The 25441-nt window shown below is 37.5% G+C and overlaps 1 protein-coding gene across 1 annotated transcript in view; it reads right to left on the bottom strand.

Moving 5' to 3' along the window:
- Window positions 1-25441, bottom strand: part of LOC106880038 (uncharacterized) — a 455047-nt gene that overhangs the window by 64935 nt on the left and 364671 nt on the right. The window contains exons 167-182 of the mRNA XM_014929839.3: window positions 24220-24624; window positions 23684-23760; window positions 23302-23365; window positions 19935-20147; window positions 18877-18991; window positions 16802-16910; window positions 14966-15162; window positions 12999-13105; window positions 10803-10958; window positions 9390-9570; window positions 7633-7811; window positions 6051-6254; window positions 4902-5016; window positions 2948-3589; window positions 2526-2749; window positions 668-760 (exon numbers count right to left, since the gene is read on the bottom strand). Coding sequence (XP_014785325.3) covers window positions 668-760; window positions 2526-2749; window positions 2948-3589; window positions 4902-5016; window positions 6051-6254; window positions 7633-7811; window positions 9390-9570; window positions 10803-10958; window positions 12999-13105; window positions 14966-15162; window positions 16802-16910; window positions 18877-18991; window positions 19935-20147; window positions 23302-23365; window positions 23684-23760; window positions 24220-24624 — 3081 coding nt within the window. The remainder of the gene's footprint in view (window positions 1-667; window positions 761-2525; window positions 2750-2947; window positions 3590-4901; window positions 5017-6050; window positions 6255-7632; window positions 7812-9389; window positions 9571-10802; window positions 10959-12998; window positions 13106-14965; window positions 15163-16801; window positions 16911-18876; window positions 18992-19934; window positions 20148-23301; window positions 23366-23683; window positions 23761-24219; window positions 24625-25441) is intronic.

The raw sequence follows: 25441 nt of genomic DNA, 5'->3' as shown, positions 1-25441 counted from the left end.
ATTGTTACTTTTGATGAATCAACTGAATTTCTTACTCAGTAAATTAAGGGCTAAATAGTTAAGTATTCCCCAGAAACATGTACCTTTAATGTCATCTGGTTCTATCAGCTATACAATAAGGTTAGACAGGAGCAATCCATCCAATTGTATTCCATCAACTAACTTTGACTCTTAGGGCTTGCATTGACCCAAGCCAGAGAGAAGAGATAGTTGCTTAAGGTGTCACAGGTTGAGATCAAACTAGGATCTGGTACTTATCCGCTATGTCATTAAATGTTGATTAAAAAAAAAAAACTAGATGGATAAATTCCATTCTAGACACACTACATCTATTTCATTTCAATTCCTGGACCAGGTGTGTTGTGTTCTTGAGCAGAACACATCATCTTACGTTGCTCTGCAATCACTTTGACACTTCACATGTGGTACACCATGCACCTGTTCAAGCAACACTAATTTGATGGAGGGAATGAGCTAATGTATGGGCACATATATTTCATCATTATAAACAAATCCTTTGTACAGGTTGTTTTGCAAAAGCTGAATGCTCCTACATCATCTTTGATGGGAGACTCTATTCATAGATAAACTTATTAAAAAAAGCACAAATCTTGTACAACAGCTACCCAGGGTTTCCTGGTCAAAATAATAATTCATTCATGCTTACCTTGATTTCGAAACTGATAACATTGCTTTGTTTTGTTGTTCCTTGGCCCTTCTGACAATCATCTTTAGAACATGGTGTCACCATACAGTACAACTAAATAAATAAATAAAGCAAGTAAAGGAAAAAAGTTTGTCGTTATTTTGCTTTACTTTTGTAGCCAAAATGTTATAAAAATATCTGTATGTGAGTGAAAGACATCTAGTATTTGATTAGAGAATTGTCTAGATGTAAATTCCAAATTAATGTCTGTCTCATTGGAAAACCTGAGATCTTGTGCTTACTTGTGTCTGGACCGCTTGGTTTTGTAGACGAGAGTCATAGTGGTGTTGTGCAAGCTATTACTGACTTAAGACTTCAGCATGAGCATTACTGACAGCTATTGTTTTCAACATCTAGGATAAGATCAGTGATGGTGTGTGTGTGTGTGTGTGTGTGTGTGTGTGTGTGTGTGTGTATGTATGTATGTATGTATGCATCTACAAAGTCTATAAAGAATGTATCAGAATGACTTGGTCAGTGAGTATGCACTACATCAGGGGCATAACTTTTGAAAACACACACACACACACACACACACACACACACACACACACACACACACACACAAACACACATTTGAGACCACTTGGTATTATTTCTCTTAAAGGGTTCATAGTTTTTTTGAACAAATGCAATAAGTCACTGACAACAATTCCACTGAGACACTGGAATTATGTGCGTGCATATATACATACAAGTGTATGTATATACATATGGATGTGTGTGTATAACACACACATATATATTTATACATACATACATACATATATATATATATATATATACTCTTTTCACTCTTTTACTCGTTTCAGTCATTTGACTGCGGCCATGCTGGAGCACCGCCTTCAGTCAAGCAAATCGACCCAAGGACTTATTCTTTGTAAGCCTAGTACTTCTTCTATCGGTCTCTATTTTGCCGAACTGCTAAGTTACGGGGACGTAAACACACCAGCATCGGTTGTCAAGCAATGTTGGGGGGAAAAACACAGACACAAACATATACACACACATACATATATATATATATATATATATATATACGATGGGCTTCTTTCAGTTTCCGTCTACCAAATCCACTCACAAGGCTTTGGTCGGCTCGAGGCTATAGTAGAAGACACTTGCCCAAGGTGCCACGCAGTGGGACTGAACCCGGAATCATGCGGTTGGTAAGCAAGCTACTTACCACACAGCCACTCCTGTGCCGATATATATATATATATATATATATATATATATATATATATATAATAGGCGTAGGAGTGGCTGTGTGGTAAGTAGCTTGCTTACCAACCACATGGTCCCGGGTTCAGTCCCACTGCGTGGCATCTTGGGCAAGTGTCTTCTACTATAGCCTCGGGCCGACCAAAGCCTTGTGAGTGGATTTGGTAGACGGAAACTGAAAGAAGCCCGTCGTATATATGTATATATATATATGTATGTGTGTATGTGTTTGTGTGTCTGTGTTTGTCCCCCCAACATCGCTTGACAACCGATGCTGGTGTGTTTATATCCCCGTAACTTAGCGGTTCGGCAAAAAAGATCGATAGAATAAGTACTAGGCTTCTAAAGAATAAGTCCTGGGGTCGATTTGCTCGACTGAAGGCGGTGCTCCAGCATGGCCACAGTCAAAAGACTGAAACAAGTAAAAGAGTAAAAGAGTATATACCTACTAAAATCAAGTTAATTAACTTATGGTATTTCTCTACAAGCACTAAAATTGTATTGAGAGAAATGGCTATTAATTGATAAACATGGAATTGGAAAGACATGTAAAAACTTAAAAATCCTATTTTAACATTAAGACTTGAATTAAACTGACCTGGCTACCATAACGGATTTCTGGAAGTTTCTTTTCTTCCATGTGACTCACTTCACCATTAAATTTCACTTCATGTTCAATAAGTTTTTTATTAAAGAACCATTGTATTGTGTAATTAGTGTTGTAGTTCTTTATGGCAGTATAATTGCAGGTAAATGTAACATGTTTGCTTTCTTTATTTTCTGATATGACAACTGTAGGAGGAGATTTCAGTTCTGGACGGCCTGCACAAATTAAGAAAAAAGTGTTAAGCAGAGTAAATTACTTCCACATTAGTAGGCAGCAAGGAGTCATGAGAATGATGTGCCCAATAGAAATGATAATTTTCATTTCACAGGGAGAAAGAAGCAAGAGAAAAACAGAGAGAAAGAGAGAGAGGGAGAGAGAGAGAGAGGAGGGAGAAGAATATTTAATTAACTTACCTATAACAAATTCCAATTTTTGGAGAATATTCCAGGAAGCCAAAAACAGTTTAAATTCCTCTACAACAATGTGGCTGTTGGATCCACTTGACTTAGGTTGGGCACCTCCAAAGATAAAGTCACACTTACTACCTGAAGGAGTAGTCTTCCGAGTGAGGACTGTTACGGCTTTAGTTATGGGTTTCCCATTCTTGGTAATCACACTGCCATTTTGTTGACTCCATGAAAATACAAAATCTGCTGTTTGATTCAATTCAATTTGTTCAGTATTAACAGTCCAAATTTGTTTTCTTGTACTAACTGTAAACACTAGTTTACGTTTAGAGTAGAAGAGGGCATAGCCAGTAGAAGTACTCTCATCGCCACAGTTTGTAAACACGTAGGTATTTTCCTTCAAAGATTTGAAAGTCATAGTGAAACTGAAACTAATTCCTTGAAGACATTTTTCAGGATTTTGCAAGCATCCGATGTCTGGATTGATAATGACATATTGGTTGATACCATTGAATGAAAGAGCAATTTTATTTTGGGTCCTTGCAATAAGTTTTGGATTGCCGAATTGCTTGAAGTTGCCGATGTTTGTTATCAAGTAAGTGCTGTTGATATGGAGGAATTTTATATCGTAGAAAACAATTTTATCTTCTGAAAGTGGAAAACAAATACGTTTATAAATAAATAAATAAATGAATGAATGGTGTTTGTTTTCATATCTATCTTTTAACCATTAGAAATTTCTTAACTAATTATAACTGTTGGCTTCAAGTAACAAATCTTTATATGCAAGGTGGTTCGGCCTGATTCTAGAAACAGTAGCCAACTCTCCCTCAGATTTCTCCCTCTAATCCACCTTCCTGTTCTTCCCACCACCAAGACTCACTGTGACTCATCATAACCACTATCATTCTCTCTTTCCAGCTACACACTGATTACTCCTACCCACTCTTGTATAATGCAAAGTTTCATTTCTTCTCTCAACTAAGAAATCTATTCTGGAACTTTCCCTCATGCTTTAACCTTTCATCACCTCAGCATAAAGCTACTTCCAAATTCACTGTAGTCCCACTCGGTGAAAAGGAATTTCAGTTTTATGAGCTACGTAATTACTTCACTAGTGCTGGTGTTATGAAAAAGTACTTAGTACACTTTGATAAAATGGTTGGCACTAAGTAGGATATCTAGCCATAGAAATCATGCCAAAGCAGACATTGAAGCATGGCTTAGTCTTCTAGAGTGTTGGATCCTGCCAAATTGTCCAACCTGTGCCAACATGGAAGATGAATGTTAAAAGATGATGAATGGTCATAGATGTAATATCTTTTGACCACATACCTGGCTGAAAGATGACGAACAAGATCTAGCAACTCCCCACAACCACACATATGATAACTTGCATAAGCTGTATTTCATTCTTTCCCCACAGCATGATATTCTTATATACCATATCCATTTATAATCTGATCCCTGTCCCTTGTGAGTATGCCTAGCACTTTGCCACCATCTCTATCCTGCTGTCTCCCTCACTCTCTCTCCATCACTCTCTCTCCATCTCTCTCTCTTTCCTCAGGTTGGATAACCATGTTTCTCCTTTATGGCAGCACACCTGCTTCTGTCCCGTTCTCATTCCTTATCTCTCTCTCTCGCTCTCTCTCTCGCTCTCTGGTGAGGTAACCTTGTACCTCCTCTACAGCAAAACACCTGTTTCTGTCTCTCTGTCTCACTATAACATCATCTGACACAAAATCACCTCCACCAATGCACCCCTATGACCTCAAAAGATTTTTGTCTTGCAAGTTACTTTGTGACCCTGTCAGTGCAGGTGCCACTTAAAAAGCATCCAGTCCACACTCTAAAGTGGTTGGTGTTTGAAAGGGCATTCAGCTATAAAAATCTTGTTGAAACTGATCTAGCCTGTGCTTGTGTCACATAAAAAACACTCAGTCCACACTTGACTTACCTCGAATTTTTGTCCAACTTGTTTTAGAAATCAAAGTGTTGCAAGACTCAATGGGATTTTCTGGATTCACTTCACCAGGAAGATAACAGAATTCTTCAATTCTGCAGACGTCAGTCTATGAAGATATGTAAGATGAAAGAAATTTAAAAGATGTGAAATAGATTGTTGGATGTAAATAAAGTAACTACCTGTTATATGTTGTTGTTGGCACACCATCGCTTACGACGTCGAGGGTTCCAGTTGATCCAATCAATGGAACAGCCTGCTCGTGAAATTAACGTGCATGTGGCTGATCACTCCACAGACAAGTGTACCCTTAACGTAGTTCTCGGGGATATTCAATGTGACACAGTGTGACAAGGCTGACCCTTTGAATTACAGGCACAACAGAAACATGAAGAAAGAGTGAGATAAAGTTGTGGTGGAAGAGTACAGCAAGGTTCGCCACCATCCCCTGCTGGAGCCTCGTGGAGCTTTAGGTGTTTTCGCTCAATAAACACTCACAACGCCCGGTCTGGGAATCGAAACCGCGATCCTACGACCGCGAGTCTGCTGCCCTAACCACTGGGCCATTGCGCCTCCACTACCTGTTATATATATACTCCCTATACACACTTTTACTGTACTCCTAATTATCCATCAACAATGTAGCTGCAACACTGTGATTGAATAGGGATCACAGTACAGAATATATTTGGTCATGTCACATGAACAACGGTTGTCTGAGAAACAAGAATGACCAAATACTTCAAACACAAAATACAAGCAACAGTGTTCCTTACTACTTGTAACACAGACAAACTTACAATGGAAACAATCAGTGTTACAATTCTTAAATGTTCATGACCATTTATATATATTTCCTTCCTTTTCCATGAGTTTCATTCATGTCACACTCTCACCAGTTAAAATGGTTGAGTTGTCATCTGTTATTCAAATGCCAGCTGAATAACTGCAAATATATTCAAGAAACCTACTACCATCATCATCAACAACTTTCTGTTTTTTCTCTCTACTTGGCCATTTTAACCAGAGTTAAATTTTCTACAATAAGAAGCAGAGTTATTATTCTCTAATGCTAGATACCAATAGCAACAGGTGTGAATAATGTTTAACCATCCTATGAATAAAGGTAATTTTTCTACTTACTCTCGCTGTGCAGCCTTTTGTAAAGTTACAGTGATCACAGTTGGCATTGTAAACCAACACTCTCATTAGAATACTGTAATTTACTCCTGTGTTACTTAACGACACGGTGTATAAACCAATTCCAGGAACAGTACAATAAGCAACATTTGTGTTTTCAAAAATTGCTGAACTTGTGATATTCTTCACAATTGTTTGGTAATCTCTCTGAGAAAATAAATGAGATTTCATAATATAAAGGATATAAAAAGGGAAAAAAAAGAAAAGAAAAATTGGATTATTACATATGTACAAGAATATAAATTTTGGGGATGGGCATCAGCATTTTTAAAAATCTTGTTCCCCTACTCCAAATACTTGATTGCTATAATTATTTTATCAGCCTTTGCTTTGTGAAAGGGAAAGGTGAAGATAACCATAATGAGATTTGAACTAAGAACATAAAGGTTCATAACTTTAACCTGGCATTCCAGCCATTCTGCCAGTCTACCACCACAAAATATAATTCACTGTTCACCAGATGGTTATTTAATTTTGAAATGTATATTTTTAGATCATATATCATATCTGTCTACACCTCAATCTATCTATCTTTTTCTCTCTCTATCTATCAATTCACCTACCTTTCTCTCTCTCTATCTATCTATTAATTTATCTACCTTTCTCTCTCTCTCTCTATCTACCTCTGTACTTACCTACCTGCCTGCCTGCCTACCTATATATTCAAAAATACCTATCTAAAAAACTGTACAAAAAACCTTCTGGGAAAAGACTGTGAGGTGAAGGACAAACAACTTTCGAACAGTAAGTGACTCTCTCTCTCTCTCTCATCTTCCTTTCATGTGTAAAACACAACTTCCGATAGGAACATGCTCAGAATAGGTTGTATAATGTACATGGCTTGGGGTTGCCTTGGAAACAAGGTTACCTGTTAAATGACATCAAGTCACAAAATGTGCATATCATACACATTCAGTGTATGATATGCAGTGAGACCAGACTCTACAACCTGGGGGCCCTCCAGCAATGTTTGGCGGACATTTCAACATTTATTTTTCTTTCCATGGTGCTTCTTCGGAAGAGTCTTGACCTCAAAGTAAGAGCAATATTCCTAGACCCGGAGGGTAGGCTGGTCATCTTGGATGTTGATGGCAGTAATAGGTGTGCTTTTCGACTGATAACAGTTTATGCCACCCATTTCCACACCACTAATGTTATCCAAGGTAAAGGCTAAAGCTGATATGGCTAGGCACCTTCCAAGGCACAAATCCGGGCAAAGTTGTTTATGGAAGACCAAAAGTCATCCAAGCAAACCAGCCTCCTCTCTGTGTGCCACTAATGTTATCCCAGGGAAAGACAAAAGCCATAAAGCTTGGCACCAGTGACGTTGCAACTCATTTCTACAGCTGAGTGAACTGGAGCAACGTGAAATAAAGTGTCTTGCTCAAAAACACAACACACAACGTGGTTCAGAAATTGAACTCCCTACTCCATGATTGTAAGCCTGACACTCTAACAACAGAGCCATGTGCCTTCACCAAAATAGACCATGTAAGAAAAAATATATACATTTATATATACTTACTGTGTAGTGATTTACTTTGCAACTAAAAGCTTTTGTTTTAACAAAGTTTTCACCTCTGATATAGATATAGCACAGTGAACTATTAACACATCGGAACGTATAGGAACTAACGTCTGGTGGCACATCTTTCTCCACGGAACAATCTTCTCCAATGAAATTTTTATCACAAAAACATTTTCCTGCAACAAAGAAATTTTACAGAGATTTTATTTTGATTTCATGTTACAATTATTGAACTGCAGTGTTACTGATTCTAGATCTCCAATGCATAAACTGCTGGTTTTGCTAGTGAGAACGATGAAGGAATGGCTATGGTAAAATTCACTCTATGCGCCATCTAGTGGGATCAACTGGAATTCTGTAATTGCAATTTGAACTTCTTAATGAAATAGACTAGACTCATCTCTATAATGATAATAATAATCTATCTATCTATCTATATATATCTATGTATATATATATATATATATATATATATATATATATATATATATATATACATGTAAACACATACAATAGACATGGCTATTTGGTTAAGATTAACTGTTTAAGATTAACTCCAATATTAACTGTAAAACTTGAAATGTAGTCTGCAGCATAAGGTGTTTGTAAGCAAACTCCATAGAAGGAGTTTGTAAGGACTGAAAAACAACATAGATTGCGGAGACTTCCAGGAGTGTAGTGGAGAGACTAAATAAGCACTGGAATGATTATAATGACAAGAAACTGTCCTCCATACTCTATCAACATGCCAAAGACCAGTATGATGGCACACTGCCAAAATTGACATCTGCATTTTGTCCAAGCATCCAAAGGACTCATCACTTAGACAAATATAAGAGTATATCCTTATAAACGAAATACTAATTAGGAAATACAAATAGAGGTACCGCAATGCCATAGGCGCTACCCTCAGAGTATGCATACATGGATACTTTTGTAAGGAGGCAGTCAAGTAGGAAAATATGTAGGTCGCTAAGTAGATAGGTGGGAAGATAAGCAAGCAAATAAATAAGTTAGTAGGTAGGGGTATATATATCATCATCATCGTCGTCGTTTAATGTTCGCTTTCCATGCTAGCATGGGTTGGACGATTTGACTGAAGACTAGTGAACCAGATGGCTACACTAGGCTCCAATCTGATTTGGCAGAGTTTCTACAGCTGGATGCCCTTTCTAACACCAACCACTCCAAGAGTGTAGTGGGTGCTTTTACGTGCCACCAGCACGAAGGCCAGTCAAGCGGTACTGGCAATGGCCACGCTCAAAATGGTGTATTTTACATGCCCCCTGTACAGGAGCCAGTCCAGCGGCTCTGGCAACGATCTCACTCAAATGTCTTTACACGTGCCACCGGCACAAGTGCCAGGAAGGCGACTCAGTGCACAGGTGCCATCACAATTTCACTTTTGCTTGCCCCAACAGGTCTTCGCAAGTCGAGTTACGTGTCTAATGAAGGAGACGACATTGGCATGGGTGCCAGTCGTCGAATTTAGTTTGATGTGTAGCATTTGAAACTGAATCAATTTTCCAAAAGTTGCTATTGTCTTAAACAAGAAAAATGTAAACATGCAAGAAAGAACGAAGCTAACAATTCCTTTCATATTCTTCCTTGGAAACACAGTGAGAAGTTGATTGGTCCAGTCGAGGATTTCTCTTAGAGATGCAATCATCTGGGTCTCTAGGGTCATTATTTATAAACGTATATTTGCTATATGAAATAAATGAATTGTTAAAACAAAGCAGTGAGTTCCTCACCTTTACTACAATTTCCATTTTGATTACAATCATTGGGACACATAGACTCAATAATATTTAGTGGTGGTCCTCTTGATCCATTCACTGTTATCCACAAGTCAACATTGTTTTCAATCGAAGTCAAACATTGTTCTTTTAAGTTCTCTAAAGCAGACGAAGCCCAAGACTTGTCATCGGTGAGCTACAGCAACAATAACAAAGATCACAATGAAATATCATGGAAACAGGGAAGAGAGTGATTTAGTATATTGGTGTTTAATTAGATATACCAAGTCCTTAATTACAGTATTATGCATCAATGTGTAAAACTTGTTTCGTTTGAAATAATAAATTTTTGAAACACTTAGATAAAAGAAATAAATATTTAGGCACAGGAGTGGTTGTGTGGTAAGTAGCTTGCTTACCGACCACATGGTTCTGGGTTCAGTCCCACCATGTGGCACCTCAGGCAAGTGTTTTCTACTATAGCCTCAGGCCGACCAAAGCCTTGTGAGTGGATTTGGTTGACGGAAACTGAAAGAAGCCCATCATATATATATATATATATATATATATATATATATATATATATATATATATATATATATATATATATATATATATACATATGTGTGTTTGTGTGTCTGTTTGTACCCCCCACCATCGCTTGACAACCGATGTCGGTGTGTTTATGTCCCCATAACATAGCGGTTCGGCAAAAGGAACCAATAGAATAAGTACTAGGCTTACAAAGAATAAGTCCTGGGATCGATTTGTTCGACTAAAGGCGGTGCCCCAGCATGGCTACAGTCAACTGACTGAAACAAATGAAAGAATTTATATTGCAGTCTTCAACCATACTCTTTAAGGCCTGCATAATCTTGAGATCAAGATTTTATAGACATATCATTTCACCTTATGTTGTAACTGCTGTTCTTCCTCTCATATCATTTCGTAACTACTCCCCCTTCTATGATTTCATTCTGCTTTCTCTCTCCCTCCAGCTCTTTATATTTGCTAGCAATACAAAACAACCTCCATTAGCCAAACTTCTCTTGAGAAGGGGAGCAGAATTTTTTGCAATATCTTCCTGGTCATTGATTGCATACCCATGACTTTTTGCATATAATTCCTACAAGATATGATTATTACACAACTTTTGGCTTCCTGAAACAGCTGTTAAGTTAAAAATTAATTAATCTCTTTATATATATTTTTTGGTTTGTATTCTGTATATCTTGTGTGCTCCATGTAAATATATAGTAATAATAATGATTAATAATGAATGACAGTGATGAAAAATGAGAATGATACTGACAATATCAATTATAATGCTGTCATGATGATGATGATGATGATGACAATAATGATGATAATAATGATGACAAAGATGATGGTAATGACAACAATCATAGCCACATCAGTTAAACTTACTTTGATATCTTCAACACATGAGGTTATTACATTTGAAAAGCTCACATCCTTAACTTTCTCACAATATTGGCCTGACTTGCTCTGCCGAATGAAGTCCATGCAATACTTGCGAGCATTTTCTTCTGTGATTCCACTTGGTGTTGGCCATGTACCCTCCTACAAAAGAAAGAAGTAAATAATAAAAATATTATTAAGAAACCAAAAGACATAATTCAAAACTCTGTGAAAAATAAAGCAGTGTGGTACTAGAGGTTAAGAGAGTGGGATTAACAGTGAGGGGATAAGAGAATGGGATTAACAGTGAGGGGCGAAGAGAATGGGATTAACAGTGAGAAGTTAAGAGAGTGGGATTAACAGTGAGGGGCTAAGAGAATGGGATTAACAGTGAGGGGCTAAGAGAGTGGGATTAACAGTGAGAGGATAAGAGAATGGGATTAACAGTGAGTGGTTAAGAGAGTGGGATTAACAGTGAGGGGCTAAGAGAATGGGATTAACAGTGAAAGGTTAAGAGAGTGGGATTAATAGTGAGGGGATAAGAGAATGGGATTAACAGTGAGAGGTTAAGAGAGTGGGATTAACAGTGAGGGGCTAAGAGAATGGGATTAACAGTGAAAGATTAAGAGAGTGGGATTAATAGTGAGGGGATAAGAGAATGGGATTAACAGTGAGAGGTTAAGAGAGTGGGATTAACAGTGAGAGGATAAGAGAATGGGATTAACAGTGAGGGGATAAGAGAATGGGATTAACAGTGAGAGGTTAAAAGAGTGAGATTAACAGTGAGGGGCTAGGAGAGTGGGATTAACAGTTAGAGGTTAAGAGAGTGGGAGTAATAGTGAGAGGCTAAGAGAATGGGATTAACAGTGAAAGGTTAAAAGAGTGAGATTAACAGTGAGGGGCTAGGAGAGTGGGATTAACAGTTAGAGGTTAAGAGAGTGGGAGTAATAGTGAGAGGCTAAGAGAATGGGATTAACAGTGAAAGGTTAAGAGAGTGGGATTAACAGTGAGGGGATAAGAGAATGGGAATAACAATGAGAGGTTAAGACAGTGGGATTAACAGTGAGGGGATAAGAGAATGGGATAACAGTCAGAAGTTAAGAGTGGGATTAACAGCAAGAGGTTAAGAGAGTAACTACATTAGTTTTGCTGAAGTTTAAATAGTGGGCAAAAGCACATCATCATCCTCCTCATCATCATCATAGTTGTTGTTTTTATGTTCACCTTTTCATGTTGGCATGGGTTAGAGGAGATGTGTTGAAGCAGTATTCTTGATGCCTTGCCTTCATGTTTTCAAGAAGGGTTCTTTGTTCCAAATGGGAATTTGTACATTGAACCACTGAGTGGGATGTTTAATTTTATGGAGGACACAAATGAATGTCACTGCACTGTTAATGTGGACATAGAACAATTAATGTGGACATGCATGCTGACATGGAGAGAGACGGAGATGGTGAAATTGGTAACGGAGGAGAAAGAAACTCGAGAGGCTAGAGTAGAAGAAGGAGGAAGTTGCATGTTGGGAGTGGAAGGAGATAAAGTAGAAAGAGAAAGAAGTGATAGAGTAGAAAGAGAAAGAAGTGATAGAGTAGAAAGAGAAAGAAATGATAGAGTAGAAAGAGAGAGAGGTAAATAGGTAAGTAGATACATACCTACATACATACATACACAAATATATATACATATATGATTATATGCAAACACATACACACATATAAACCATCATCCATCATCATCGTTTAACATCCACCTTCCATGCTGGTATAGACCCCAATCAGTCAGGAATGAGTATGGGGTTGCACCTAGAAAGTTCCATCTAAGGTACAAGTCCGATCAGGTTGTTTATGAAAGACCAGTAGTCGCCCATGCATACTGGTCTCCCCTCTCCATGCCAACAGTGTTATCCAAGAGAAAAGTAAAGGTTGATATTGCTTGGCACCAGTGACATCATAACTCATTTCTACAGCTGGGTGAACTGGAGCAATGTGAAATAAAGTGTCTTGCTCAAGAAAACAACAATGAGCCCAGTCCAGGAATTGAACTCACTACCTCATGAATGTGAGCCTGATTCTCTATCAACTAAGCCATGCACAACACATAAGTACAGACATGCAAACATATATACGTACCTAAGAAAGAAACACAGAAAAAAGAGGGATATGATGTAGTGGTGGTGTATAAATAAGATATTATTTTACTTACAGGACTGGTATAATTATGGCTGACTTCAAATATTTCTCTTTGATCTGCTGAAACACATTTCCCAGTGACAGTAGCCTCTTCAAGTAGCATTTCAGTAATGTCTTTTACTGTAAAGAGAGATAATGGTGTAATTTAACTCAGAAAATATTGATACTGTACAAAACTCAGGCTTGTTCTACAATGGAGTCTTATTTCTATGTCTGGATCAATTCTACTGCTTACTGCTACAAACACAAACATTGTAGACTGCATTCAGAAAACAGTCGTCCAACAGATTGACAGAAAGTCACTCACAGATAACTAGATTCTGGCCCACAGTTGCTCTGTGTCCTCTCTATGCTTTTTCTGCCCCTACTTTACTAGCATCTTCTCCTCACAGCTGTCCACACTTGTGACATCTACATCTGAGCATTCCTGATTCATTTGTTTCTGCTCTTCTCCTCTCCTCCCCTCATCATGTCTTTCCCACTGGTGTTGACTTACAATGCTTTGAGGTAAATATTAGCAGCATCAATCTCACTAATCTTCGAGAATCGGAAAAACCATGAGCACTCCCTCTTCCTCCAGAACCCCCTGCCCACCAGTGAAAAATCCAAAAAACAAAACAAGTTCATAAAAACATATTAAATAATATCAGTTTCTAACAAAGAGGTGGAGGCGCAATGGCCCAGTAGTTAGGGCAGCGGACTCACGGTCGAAGGATCGCTGTTTTGATTCCCAGACCGGGCATTGTGTGTGTTTATTGAGCGAAACACCTAAGCTCCACGAGGCTCCGGCAGGGGGTGGTGGCGACCCCTGTTGTACTCTTTCGCCCCCAACTTTCTCTCACTCTTTCTTCCTGTTTCTTGAGTAACGTTGCGATGGACTGGCGTCCCGTCCAGCTGGGGTGGGGGGAATACATACGCCATAGGAACCGGGAAACCGGGCCCATTAGCCTGGTTAGGCTTTGAAAGGGCAACGTTTATCGTTTCTTTTTCTAACAAAGAAACAAATTTGGTGGAAGGTGAAATACCAACATTATTTATTGTCTGTTTTCCATACTGAAATGGATTGGACAGTTTGACAGGAACTGGTAAGGCCAAGAATTGCATCAGGCTCCATTGTCTTCTTTGGCATGGTTTCTGTAGCTGCATGCATTCCCTAACACTAACCACTTTACAGAGTATGCTGGTTGCTTTTTATGTAGCACCAACACTGGTGCTTTTTACATGGCATTGACACCAGCACAGTTGCCAAGTAACCTGCAAGATGATTATCTCTCAGCTGGGGGAAGGAATGGAACCATGGAAGTGGTTGTGTGCCAGGTGAGAGGGATAGATATTGGCATCTTACTGGTTTTTAATGTATCACTAAGTTAACGGTGGTGGATGTCTGAAGATCAAAAGGTGCCATATTTCCAGCTTGCCTTGTACAAACTTTCTCTCCATGTGTAGAAGTGATTTTAGTCATGCATTCTGCGAATGGTTGTAAGGAAGTTTATCAGAATCCATGTTGAAAGCTCGTCATGAAAAATGGTAGAACTGCAGTATTTTGATGCTCTACGGACTAATCTAGTTTCTACATGGTCACTCAATTTGCTAAACTAGCCAATGAGTAAATTTTAATGGGCCTGCTAGATATGCAAGAAATGGCAGCCAAATTTCCTTTAAATCATAGCTCATCATTTTTAAAAAAGGAAGGACAATGCAGTATGGGAAACTCTATAACTGTAAAATAAAGGCATGATAGTCATGGGTGGAATTATAGCTGCTGGCATGATGATGCACTATGTCAGGGTTTCAAATTATGATTATTCTTTTGTTAGTATAGTATAAAAAACCAATTGGTACTTTGATGGTTGCAAGGAATAATTACATATCTTTAGCATTTTTTATTCAGTAACAGTGATAAGTAATGATGAAGGATTAGTAGTGATAATACGAGCAGGAAAAAGATGAAATGTAAAATTAGAGACAAGTTTGATTTACCTTTTCCTCTACCATTTTTAATTTCAACTTTTGAGCTATTCATCCTTTTGTTAATAGCATCACAGGACATCAGACCAAACCCACGGCCACACATTGCAGGCATCTTTTGACCACAAGTGCAATAGATCTTTATGTCTGATTGTTTCTGACTTGTTTCTCCACAGAAACCATCATATAAAGAATTGTTCTCATAGACTCTGTTAAAAATGAAATATTTCTTATTTAGTGATCGTTAACAAAACAAGGATTTACAAATGGAAGAAATGAGCATAGATTTTTACGATTTTAGTTGATAGATTGGATGGAGCATAAATGAGTTGAAGGAGTTGCTGGGAACCAAATATAACAGGTAATGAATAAAAAAAGAACAATAATTCCATCAGTATGCGCCACAAATGGAAAACTTGTATTTGCTGACAGTGGAAGGTTGTATGAGTAAGGAGGAGATTAATAAAAGTGGCAAAGTAAAATGTCTGATTGTTTGGACTTCATGGACGAAATGAACAAGGATCAGCACAGGTGACAATTATAAGAGTGAAGATCTTTCCAATCCAGTTCAACCTGAAGAAAACTGATGTTAAGGCAAGGATGGTAACTGAGCAGCTGAAGAGATGTTTGTAATAAATATATGTAATTTGTTTATTTTTTGTATAATATCAGGTCGCTCTTTAGCGCTACTGGTAACATGTAACCCAGTAGAACCTATCGCATGGTCGGGTCGTCAGTGACTAAACTGGAAACAGCATCAAGCTTGCTTGGTGAGGAGGGTGATTGTTGGGCACCCTGTGGGACAAAAATAAGACCCGTCAAAGGGTGGAAGAACTAATGTGTAGTCAATGGCCAATTCAACAAGTACCTTGTTGTGGTGAAGTGCCATTGACCTAGAGTGCTATGCTGGAGGGAGAGAAATCTTCAGGCAGGTCTTACCAGGCCGAAAAGTAGGAGACAGACAAAATCTTAATGACGATAAATCAAAGCGTTGGCAGCAGGGTGTGGATTTAGTTATCGGCAGGACCTAACAGATCAAGTTCCTGGCTTTGAACTAGCAGGATGTCATGCAGAGGATCTTAAATACAAGACAATGGATGGGACCCTAATATTCCTAGTTAGATGGAAACTGCGGGGCCACATGGAGCAGCACCCTAGGTCATCCCATAGGATGCCCCTCATAGGGGAAAAACTGAAACCTCTATGAGGGGGCATCCTATGCGGTGACCTAGATGAGATGAAATACTTTTTGTTTATTATGAAGAAAACATCAAGGTTTATTTCATTGTTGTCATAAAAAAAAGAGTAAAGACCCTTTTTGGTCATGAATGACCATGGGATTGCACCTAGAAAGTTACCCTCCGAGGCACAAATCCAGGCAAGGTTGTTTATGAAAGACCAGCGGTCGCCCATGCATACCATTCTCCCCTCTCCACACCACTGATGTTATCCAAGGGAAAGGCAAAGATCGATACAGCTTGGCACCACTGACATCATAACTCATTTCTACAGCTGAGTGAACTGGAGTAATGTAGAATAAAGTGTGTTGCTCAAGAACGGAACACACAGCCTTATCCAAGAATTGAACTCACCACCTCATGATCGTGAGCCCAATGCTCTAACCACTGAGACATGTGCCTTCAGTGCCCTGGGATATCGCCATTAAATTACAAACATCTTCTCATAGCAGTACCTTAAAAATCAGCAATGAGTTGCAGACAAAGGAAGAAGCAGCTACAAGATTTTCAGGAAGCAATAAGCAATAATAGGGGTTACGATTGACTATAGATCTGTTCGATGTTGGCTGACCTGGGTTTAAACACACAATATTAAAAATATTTCTCTTACCTCCAGCTTAGCGAGAACTTATTTGGTTGAGATTTACTGGATGTTAATGTCTGTCCATCAGACATTAACAGATCATTCTTTGTGTTATGATCAAAGGTTCCACACAAACCTATTAATATAAGAAAATTGATATAATTAAGACAACGAAAATGAAAGTAGCAATCAATATACACTGTGTGTGTGTGTGTGTGTGTGTGTGTCCAGTTTATTTGGTTCCAACTTCTTCATAAACAGTACAAACGTATTCCACATAATAATCATGAAGCCTCTTTGAGAAAGTTCTCTGTTACATTATTTTTGTATCCAATGGCATAGGAGTGGCTGTGTGGTAAGTAGCTTGCTTACCAACCACATGGTTCCGGATTCAGTCCCACTGCGTGGCATCTTGGGCAAGTGTCTTCTACTATAGCCTCATGCCGACCAAAGCCTTGTGAGTGGATTTGGTAGACGGAAACTGAAAGAAGCCCGTCGTATATATGTATATGTGTATATATGTATATATATATATATATATATATATATATATATATATATATATATATATATATATATATATATATATGTATGTGTTTGTGTGTGTTTGTCCTCCCAACATCGCTTGACAACCGATGCTGGTGTGTTTGCATTCCAGTAACTTAGACGTTCGGCAAAAGAGACCGATAGAATAAGTACTAGGCTTCCAAAGAATAAGTCCTGGGGTCGATTTGCTCGACTAAAGGTAGTGCTCCAGCATGGACACAGCCAAAAGACTGAAGCAAGTAAAAGAGTAAAAGAGTAATGTAAAACAATAAACATTTTGTTCCAAAATAACATCAGAATGTGATGTGTTTTATAAAGGGTTCTTGAAGAAATATATAAAATGTAAATCTGAAAAAAGAATGGACAGTATATAAAATAGGGGGAAAAAAGTAAGAAAATATTCAGCTATGTCAATGACTGGCCTTTGTTTTTAAGGGTCACAAAATAGTTTAACTTTCTCAAAGATTAATCTTTAGCTACCAATAAATTCTAACCATCCATATATACGTAAATATATTTTTTGGAATGGTGGTACTTGATACAGATAAAGCTATAAGTAACAGCATGTAAATATTGGGTGAAAAAAACTTTTGGGATATAAACAGTCAAAGTCTGGTCATGGGACTTGAACCCACATTTTTTGTTAACATGACAAATGTTTTACCATTGGACCAAAGCAATCTTTTAAATTTCTCAGTTCATTTTAGAAACTTTATTGTTATCAGTGAGAAATTTTATGTTGCTGATGTGTGTGTGTGTGTGAGAGAGAGTGAGAGAGAGAGAGAGAGAGAGAGAGAGAAAGAGAGAGAGAGAGAGAGTGTGTGTAAAAGACATAGCTAAAGATGATGAAGATATAAGGGTGAAGGGTTGGTGAGTGTGCAGGGTGGGGTGTGCAGAGTGGATAACGGGAGCAAAGAGTAAAATGAAGATCACCGACCTTGTTTTGGAAGGGAAAAAAAAAAGAATTTTAAGAGCCAAAGCTTTTACAAGCAGTGAGACACACTGACAATCAAGAGACGGTCGGAAAAAAAACTCCCTTACTATATTTATTCATTTGACTGTAACCATGCTGGAGCACCCCCTTGAAGGGTTTTAGTCAGAGAAATCGACCCCAGGACTTATTCTGTAAGCCTAGTACTTATTATATTGATTTCACTGCCAAACCACTAAATTATGGGGACATAAACAAACCAGTATCGATTGTCAAGTGATGATGTGGGGGACAAACACAGCCAAGCATAAACATATATATGATGGGCTTGTTTCAGTCTCCATCTATCAAATCCACTCACAAAGCTTTTGTCAGCTCAAAGCTATATTAGAAGAAACTTGCTCAAGGTGCCATGCAGCAAGACACTATCTCACACTCTAACCTCTGAGATGTAAACTGTCTCCTAAAACAATAATCTTATTAAGAACAAGTAATATTAATATATTTAGAGATCAAATTATAAAGATAACATTATAAAGACAATTTTATTAATTATAATTTAACATGAGCTTTATCTAGTTTAGCATACATAGAAATAATTGATAAGAATAAACCAGAGCTTTACCTTCAGTATTCTGGAAATCTAATGCAGAGGCCTTAAACCAGATGTTTATAAACTTAGAGAGTTTCTTACGGTTAACCAGTTGAATTGTTAGTATTCCTCCTGTTGGCAAAATTACCTGTAGGGTTAAAGTCAAGAGAATCATTTACATTATTTTCACATTTCTGTAATGAGAACATTACTGAACCTAGCCATTTCTGTACATGCAGTGTATGAAGAGGAGTTGTTGTTTAGTTCTAGATTCACTCCGACTGAGCAGACTTATAGTCAAAAGCATTCCAATTGCAACCATTCTTTCTCATATATTTTTTTCAAACATAATATCGCTAGATCTATACAATCCAATGCAGACTTCTTATTTTTAAAGAAGGTAGGGTGTAATTTGAGAGTTTGCATTGTGTGGGTGTATTTTTACTTATTTTTTTATGGGTTGCTCAGATAGGGATGAGCAAAGAATATGACCATTTTAAGGAGCCTCTCTGACTGATGGGAGAGAGATTGGAAGTTACCCTCACACTGGAGACTTACAAAGTGGTATTAAAAAGTTACTGGACTAGTTCTGTAGCATGCCAACGCATGGCAGTGCACAATTGGCTCCTATAAATCAATACTGATGTCTCCTTGACATGTGATTGATTGTACTTACTAGACAGACTTAGTCGGTAATGCTATTAGAGACCAATAAACCCACATTTGTTCATTAGTTTCGGTGGACTATAAGTCTTTAGCATTCCGGTTACTCTGTCAAAAGTAAAGCATATTTATTCTTTTATTCATTAATTCTTTTACTTGTTTCAGTGGGGTTGGGCATTGCTGGTTTAAATGCTAAAGGGCTAAAGTTATGCAAACACACAGATATGAACAGGGAATAATATACAAATACATGTATACTGAATTAAACACACATGCATACACAAATATGAACCATGAACACACATTTATTTATCGACACATGTACAGACAAAAATACATATATATGTGTGTGTTTCTGATACATGAATAAAGATGGAGTTAGTTTAAAAAGACAAGACAGAAGACAGCTTGTTAGTAATCTACCGTACCTGATATTTTCTTCCTTCTCCAAACTGGAGGATTTTAGTTCCTGGGTTCAATTTTCCATTTAAGTAAATCTTTCTTATAATTTTTGATTTCGTAACACCTGTTTTAGCGCTTGCCCCACAATGGTCAAACACAATGACATCATCATCGGATTTAATAGCTACACCACAGTTACAAGAAGCACGTCCATTGCAACTACGGTAGAATGTATGTATCTGAAAAATAATATATATATATATATATACGTATCATCATCATTTCATCAGTATCAATATTTTAACGTCCTCTTTTCTTTGCTGAAATGGATCAGACGAAAGTCATAGAAGCAGATTTTTTACAGTCAGAAGCTCTTCCTTTTACCAGCCCACAGCTTTTTCCAAATAAGGTAGTATTTCCCCATAACTAGATATGTTTTCATGGAAGACTGGAAACAAATAGCACTGCTTGTATGACTTATTTATTACTATCATGATATATGTCTGTGTGTGTGAGTGTGTGTATCTTTTACTTGTTTCAGTCATTATGCTGGGGCACCATTTTGAAGAATTTTACTCCAATAAATCAACTGTAGCATTTGTTTGTTTTTAAGCAAGTTACTTATTCCATTGGCCTCCTCTACTGAACTGCTAGGTTACAGGGATGTAAACACACCGACACCAGTTATCAAGCAATGAAGAGGGACAAACACTGACACCAAACACACAGAGAAATATATATATATGCATATATAATAGGCTTCTTTCAGTTTCAATCTACCAAATCCACTCAAGACTTTGGTTAGCTCAGAGGTATTGTAGGAGATACTTGCCCAAGGTGTCACATAGTAAGACTGAACCTGAAACAATGTGGTTAGGAAGCAAACTTCTTACCACAGAGACCTGCCTGTACCTCTCTCTCTCTCTCTCTCTCTCTCTCTCTCTATATATATATATATATATATATATATATATATATATATATATACAGAGGTTTGACAAAATAATGGAAACACCTAGCATCATAATTTTGAAATATCTGTAAAACCATCAAAAACTTGTTTATTTTTATGTTTTTTTACTTATTATTTTCGCACCCTTCTCATTTTATCATATAATAGCCCAGCACCTGTAGGGGACCCATTAGTGATTTTTATTGAAATCCAGTTAGCCTATAATTGAACTGGATGTTAGTTTAACATGGATGCAAACTTTCGTGAAGATTGGCTTTCCGGTTTAGGCACTAAGATGGTAATAGACAGAAATTGCCATTTATATATATATATATATATATATATATATATATATATATTATTATTAAAGCTGAAAGAATTTTACAAACTGTTACTCAGAGTTTCAATTAACTGATCATCAGACAGCAGTGATAATACAAACTAGCAAAGCAATCTCTGGCAACAAATATTTTCATTTTCTCATTATCATTATCATAATCATCATCCTTTAATGTTTTCCAGAGAGATGCACCAAGTTCCAGTCTGATTTGTCTTAGTTTCTATGGCTAGATGCCCTTCTTAATGCCAACCATTTTACAGAGGGTACTGGGTGCTTTTAATATAGCACTATTATACTGTCTTTTTATATAGCACCATTATACAGTTTGTCTTTAGAATGCAAAATGATAGCTTTTGGAATGTGAGACCATTTTTTAATAAACCAACTTAGAAGCGCCGAGTAAGATAGTATTTTACATAATATAGAGTAAATCTTGAATGCAGAATAGCTGGGGAAACAGCTTAGAAGATTGGGTCTCTGTTTATTTTCTCTTATTCCTTTCTATTGAAGAGCATAGGCTCGAAACATAAAAGATTTTCTCACTTTTCAGAGCATCAAACTAATACACCTGCTTGTTGTTCATACACTTGTCTTCATCTTTTGTTTTACTGTAAATTTCAACTATATATATATCAACATCATCATCGTCATTTAACGTCTGCTTTCCATGCTAGCATGGGTTGGACGATTTCACTGAGGACTGGTGAAACCAGATGGCTGCACTAGGCTCCAATCTGATTTGGCAGAGTTTCTACAGCTGGATGCCCTTCCTAACGCCAACCACTCCGAGAGTGTAGTGAGTGCTTTTACGTGACACCCGCACGAAGGCAAGTCAGGTGGTACTGGCGACGGCCACGTCCCAAATAGTGTATTTTCCGTGTCACCTGCACAGGAGCCAGTCCAGCAGCACTGGCAATGATCTCGCTCGAATGTCTTTTCACATACCAAGAAGGCGATGCTGGGCACAGGTGCCAGCACGATTTCCCTATACATACATACATATATATATATATTTATATATATATATATATATATATATATATATATATATATATATGCATTTTGAATAATTGTAAATTTCTACTTAAACCAGATTAACTTCTTGATGTCTTTCCAGCCTTATAATTTAAGGCCTAAGGAGGACACTCTTACTTTTTGTTTAATTGTCTTTCGTTTTCTGTTTGTTAACCTTCTACATTTTCTATATGCTTCCTACTCAACTTTTTGCATGTCTCCTCTCATTCAATTTTTAGTTCATTATGATATGTGGTTTGTGCCTGATCAATATGTCTGAGGTATTTCTCAACGTATGAAACTATTAATAGCACATAAAAACATGTATTGTAATTATTAAATAATATTAATTTCTCATCAGACAGAGTACTTTTTTTTTGTTGATCTTACCATCATGGAACAGCACATTCTATATATATATATATATAGAAAATTTATGTATACACACACACACACACACACACACACACACACACACACACACACACACATATATATATCATCATCATTGTTTAACGTCCGTTTTCCATGCTAGCATGGGTTGGACAGTTTGACCAGGGTCTGGGAAGCCAGGAGGCTGCACCAGGCTCTAGTCTGATCTGGCAGTGTTTCTACATGTATACATATATAATCATAAATATATAGGGATTGACAGTAACCTGCTTCTCCAACATACTGAGAATTCAGAAATAGCAGCCAAAGAACTACTGATTCCAAAACTACAAATTATTACTCTAAATTGATAGCGATAGTTTTGATACACACAGAACAAAAAACAGTAGAGAAGAGTAAAAACCACTTGCCTTTAGTTAATTTAGTACGATCGTTTCACAGTTAAGAGCAAAGAATACTCCATTCTGATCTTCAGCTAAATATTATGTCTATATGTACCATAATACATTACATTATAACTTTATTAAAGAAAATTTTCTTCAATTATATTCCAAATGTTCATGACGAGTTAGAATGCAATTTGTTTTACAAAACCCTGACAGATTCTTTATTATTTGAAAGTTAATTAAAAGATACAAGCAGTACATTTCATTTGATATTAAAAAAATGTTAATTAGAAATACTGTATAATTACCTCATATGGTAAGGTTTTATGCCTGTACATGACAAATTCACCCTCAAAGAAGTTATTGTAACGCCTGATAAATGGTAAAAAAAAAAAGAGATAAGAAAGAAAATTAGCACCTTATATAATGTCTAAATGTATTTTCATTTTCAAACATGAGAATAAAGTACTCAATGTATATAGCAGAGCATATTTATCTATTATATATTTTAGAAGTTTTGTTTTTCTTTCAGCTGACTCTTTTTGTGTAGCCTTTGTTCATCTACTGATGCCACTTTCTAAGTTTTCTCTTCCCATATACATATTTACACACACATGCACACACTCTATCATGACAATTTCTGTTTGTTTAAAAATTACCTATTTTTTGAAATACCAGGAAATGTCTTACCTTCCATCAAATGTTGTCACGTGAGGATCGTTAATGGAACGACACAATGCTAATGAATCATTGTCTTCAATATTGACCTGAAAAAGAAGTGAGAGAAAATGTTAACTGGTTAAACATGCTTCAAATTTTATATCTGTTTACTGGTTTCACCCATTTTACTTGTAGCCCTGCTGTTGTGGTACAGCATTCTTGGGGTTTTGTGGAGTATACCAGTCCCAAGTACTTTGTTTAGTACATATTTTGAAGAAGAAGGAGGAGGAGGAGGAGAAGATGAAGGAGGATAAGAAGGAAAAGAAGGAGGATAAGAAGAAGAAGAAGAAGAAGAAGAAGAAGAAGAAGAAGGAGAAGAAGAAGGAAAAGAAGAAGAAGAAGAAGGAAAAGAAGAAGAAGAAGAAGGAGAAGAAGAAGAAGGAAAAGAAGAAGAAGAAGAAGAAGAAGAAGAAGGAAGAGGAGGAGGAGAAGAAGGAAGAGGAGGAGGAGAAGAAGAAGGAGGAGGAGGAGGGGGAGAAGAAAGAAAAGAAGAAGAGTTTACTTACATCAACTTTCCCAAGTGATTTAACTGAGTCAGATATTTGATCAATCATAATGTCTGCAAACACTTCGATTTTCCTTTGTTGTTTCTTATCAATTAAGGCATCAAGGCTTGCACTGATTGGGATCGTGATGACAGAATGTGATAGCATCATGTCCACATGGTACTGACAGAATTTCGTCGTGTCAGAAGGCATTCCTTTCCAACCAAACAGTGCCTGACTCACATAATGGTTAGTTTGGGGACATTTGATGTCAGTCTTTACTTCTGGTAGAACCGGGTGTATATTTAACTGGCAGAACTCTTTTCTGTCTTTTGGTTCACACAGCAAACGTGGAGGGAAGTCGATTTGAACTTGAATATCAGCTGATCCTTGGCCTTCTCTGATTGTAAGTGTTTTGGTTTTAAGCTGTAACAGATCGAAAATAAGGAGAACAATGAGTAAACAAGGCAGACCCTCATCACAGGCCCTCAACTCCTGCAATGAGAAAGAGATGATCCTAACATTGGAATGATACTTTATTGGTTTTGAAATGATGAAAAGCAAAGTTGACTTGAGAAGGATTTGAACTCAGAGAGCCAGAACAGATACTGCAAGCTATTTTATTCAACACACTAATGACTCTGCCAGTAAAATACTTTTTGTTTTGGATGATTTGTACAAGGAAAGTTTATAGGAGATAGCTACCCCTGATCGAGTGGAGGCGCAATGGCCCAGTGGTTAGGGCAGCGGACTCGCGGTCATAGGATCGTGGTTTCGATTCCCAGACCAGGCGTTGTGAGTGTTTATTGAGCGAAAACACCTAAAGCTCCACGAGGCTCCAGCAGGAGATGGTGGCGACCCCTGTTGTACCCTTTCACCACAACTTTCTCTCACTCTTACTTCTTGTTTCTGCTGTGCCTGTATTTCAAAGGGCCAGCCTTGTCACACTGTGTCATGCTGAATATCCCCGAGAACTATGTTAAGGGTACACGTGTCTGTGGAGTGCTGAGCCACTTGCACGTTAATTTCATGAGCAGGCTGTTCCGTTGATCGGATCAACTGGAACCCTCGACGTCGTAAGCGACGGAGTGCCAACAACCCCTGATTGAATTCTCCATAAAATATTGTTATACAATGTATTCAAAATATCAGCTGTTGCTTAAAAACAGAGTCAAAGCATCAAGTAATAGCTTTTTTCTTGTTGTTGTTGCCGTTTAGCCAGAGTCAGTTCTATGATCCAAGA

Source organism: Octopus bimaculoides, chromosome 22 (assembly GCF_046866305.1).
Source record: "Octopus bimaculoides isolate indiv1 chromosome 22, ASM4686630v1, whole genome shotgun sequence".
Lineage (NCBI taxonomy): Eukaryota > Metazoa > Mollusca > Cephalopoda > Octopoda > Octopodidae > Octopus > Octopus bimaculoides.
The sequence above is the reverse complement of the archived record's forward strand: the minus strand, read 5'-3'. Positions and strand labels throughout refer to the sequence as shown.